This window comes from Lacerta agilis, chromosome 5, assembly GCF_009819535.1.
Source record: "Lacerta agilis isolate rLacAgi1 chromosome 5, rLacAgi1.pri, whole genome shotgun sequence".
Taxonomy (NCBI): Eukaryota; Metazoa; Chordata; class Lepidosauria; order Squamata; family Lacertidae; genus Lacerta; species Lacerta agilis.
In genome coordinates, this window is record NC_046316.1 from 9302965 (window position 1) to 9305848 (window position 2884).

At 49.2% G+C, this 2884-nt stretch overlaps 1 protein-coding gene across 1 annotated transcript; it reads right to left on the bottom strand.

Moving 5' to 3' along the window:
- Positions 1-347: 347 nt before the first annotated feature.
- Positions 348-1580, bottom strand: NPY4R2 (neuropeptide Y receptor Y4-2). The gene has a single exon (XM_033148083.1). The coding sequence runs from the start codon at positions 1511-1513 to the stop codon at positions 407-409; it is 1107 nt and encodes a 368-aa protein (XP_033003974.1). The 5' UTR covers positions 1514-1580; the 3' UTR covers positions 348-406.
- Positions 1581-2884: the final 1304 nt, after the last annotated feature.

The window sequence follows — 2884 nt, forward strand, 5'->3', positions numbered from 1 at the left end:
GGGAGTGGCCATGTCCACGTGCCCAGTTGGGGCCAGGGACAAAAGCACTCCCCCAGACGGCTGTCCCTGTGGGGGTCACCCTATTGGATGTAAGTCTTAGGATTGACCACGCACCACTTACGCCAGGCAGGCAGGAAGTGTTTAGATTCCCCCAAGCCAAACCTCTTTCATCTGTATTCAATAAAGTTGTGGCCTGTTTTTACCCCAGACCCAGTCTGATTGGACTCTTATTTATATGGGTTGGGGTATGGGAAGTTCGATGCCTTGTCCTGCAAGTCTCTTCAGACAGTTGTCCCCTGCAAACTGGAGAATGACAGATACTGCAACTTGGTGGTGGTGGTGATGGAGGAGCTAGCAGATAGAGGTGAGGTCCAAGCCTCAGGACTCTGAAGGTTCATCCTAGGAGTTAAATGGGATTCTCCTGACAGCTTATCCTCAGCGAATCCTTGGAGAGTTCCATCTGCCTGGTCGATACTGGTATCATCTCATATTCCTGCGCCGAGGAGCGGTGATGGCAACCCAGAATCAGGGCCTTCACTTCTTTTTTGAAGTTCTTGTTGAGAAAGCCGTAGATGACGGGGTTTATGCAGGCCGATGCCATGGCGACAAGATGGCACAGGGAGAAAACCAGTTCATAGATGCAGTGGGGGATGATTTTGTAGTTCCACTCATCGATGCTGTTGAAAACATGAAGCGGCAGCCAGCAGACTGCGAAGGCGCCAACCATTAATGCCAGCAGGGTGTTGATCTGCTTCACGTGGCTCGCCCGGCAACTGTACTCGTGCTTCTTCCGAAACGTGTCCTCCCTCTTCTGGAGGCGCAGGTAGATGTTCAGGTAACACACCGCGATGAAGAGGAGAGGGATGCAGTACTGCACGAGCAGCAAGACGGTGACGTAGGTGAGCCTGTAAACATCCGACGGCCAGGAGTAGAGGCAAACGGCCTTGCTCGCCAAAGAATCCGTTCGGCGGAGCTGCTCCGGGGAGACATCGGCCAAGGCGCTGTGGGCGGCGAAAGGAAAGGACAAGAAAGAAGCAAAGACCCAAGCAATGGCAATGCCCAGGTAGGCTTGGGAGAGGCTGGGCCTCCAGCCGGTGGGGTTTATGATGAGCTGCTGCCTTTCTAAAGCAATGAGCACCAGCGACAGGATGGAGACGGTCAGAGAAGTGCACTGCATGAACGAGGTCACCCTGCACATGGCTTCGCCAAATATCCAGCCCTTCAAGAAGACCGTGGCGGCTGTGAACGGCAAGCAGAATATGCACATAGTCAAGTCTGAGACTATCAGGTTGGCGATAAATATGTTGGTGACGGCAGCTTTCTCTTTATGTCTGGCCAGGATGCCGATGAAGCACAAGTTTCCGAAAATGCCTACCAGGGTCTCCAAGGTGTAAGAGGCGACTAGAAACAGAGTAATATCTATGCCGTTTCTGCATGGCTGGATGGCGTGGAAGGGGAAACTCCAGTTGCTTTGGGGTGGAGACGATGTGTTAGAAGCTACAGTCCTGTTCATTATGGATCCAAAGAGGTGTGTCGTTGGTCGGCGGGTTGGGCACTTCCTGTGATCTTACTACGATCTGTCCGGGTGATCTGCAAAAGAAAGGGACGGTTTTATTTCTTACTGACACAGTCTCAACACTGGAGCAGACTAGGGGGATGTAAAAGCTTCTTGCAGCTGTCACAGCTTTCTCAGCAGACTCTTGTGCACATCCACACTGCATACAAAGCTCTCTTATACCCTCCTTTTAACAGATGTGGGGGATCCTGGGAATGGCAGCTTGTTAAAAGATGCTGAAATGGTAACTCTGTGAGGTCAGTACCCATAACAAACCACACTTCCCAAGATTCTTTGGGGAAAGCCATGACTGTTAAAGTGGTACAAGAATGGGTTTAAATATAACGGAGTGGCTCTGACCCGAATGCAAACCGAAAGATTTCTGCCCCTGCATAATCTCAAGGTGGATGACACTTGAACAAGGATGACAACACAGACAGTTAATGCACAGCTAAACTTAGCTTTCTATGGGATTAGGACACTTTATGATCCCCGCTTCCTCTTTCTTTTAACTTCTCAAACTTCTCGAAAGATTCCATCAATGGTGTCTCTGAAAATTCTTACACATCACTTGGGAAGACAGGCAAACTAATATCAGTGTACTGGAAGAAGCAAAGATCACCAGTGCCGAAGCAATGATTCTTCAACATCAACTTCGTTGGTCATGTTGTGTGGATGCCTGATTATCGTCTTCCAAAGCAACTACAGTGGTACCTTGGGTTACAGACGCTTCAGGTTACATACGCTTCAGGTTAAGAACTCCGCTAACCCAGAAATAATGCTTCAGGTTAAGAACTTTGCTTCAGGAAAAGAACAGAAATCGTGCTCTGGTGGCGCAGCGGTAGTGGGAGGTCCCATTAGCTAAAGTGGTGCTTCAAGTTAAGAACAGTTTCAGGTTAAGAACGGACCTCCGGAACGAATTAAGTACTTAACCAGAGGTACCACTGTACTCTATTCCGAACTTAAAAATGGAAAGCATAATGCTGGTGGTCAACAAAAGAGGTTTAAAGACTGTCTCAAGGCAAATCTAAAAAAAAATGTAGTATAAACACCGACAACTGGGAAACGCTGGCTGCAAGCGCTCCAGTTGGAGAGCAGCCTTTACCAACGGTATCATGGACTTTGAAGACACTCGAACTCAGGACGCAAGGGAGAAACATGCTAAGAGGAAGGCACGCTTGGCAAATCCACGCCGCGATCAACTCCTGCCCGGGAACCAATGTCCCCACTGTGGAAGGACGTGTGGATCCAGAATTTGGCCTCCGCAGTCACTTATGGACTCATTGTTAAAACCGTGTTTATGGAAGACAATCTTACTCAGCTACGAGG

Bases quoted from the DNA above. Each gene is read 5' to 3' on its own strand.
- NPY4R2 (XM_033148083.1), bottom strand. From the start codon at position 1,513: ATGAACAGGACTGTAGCTTCTAACACATCGTCTCCACCCCAAAGCAAC.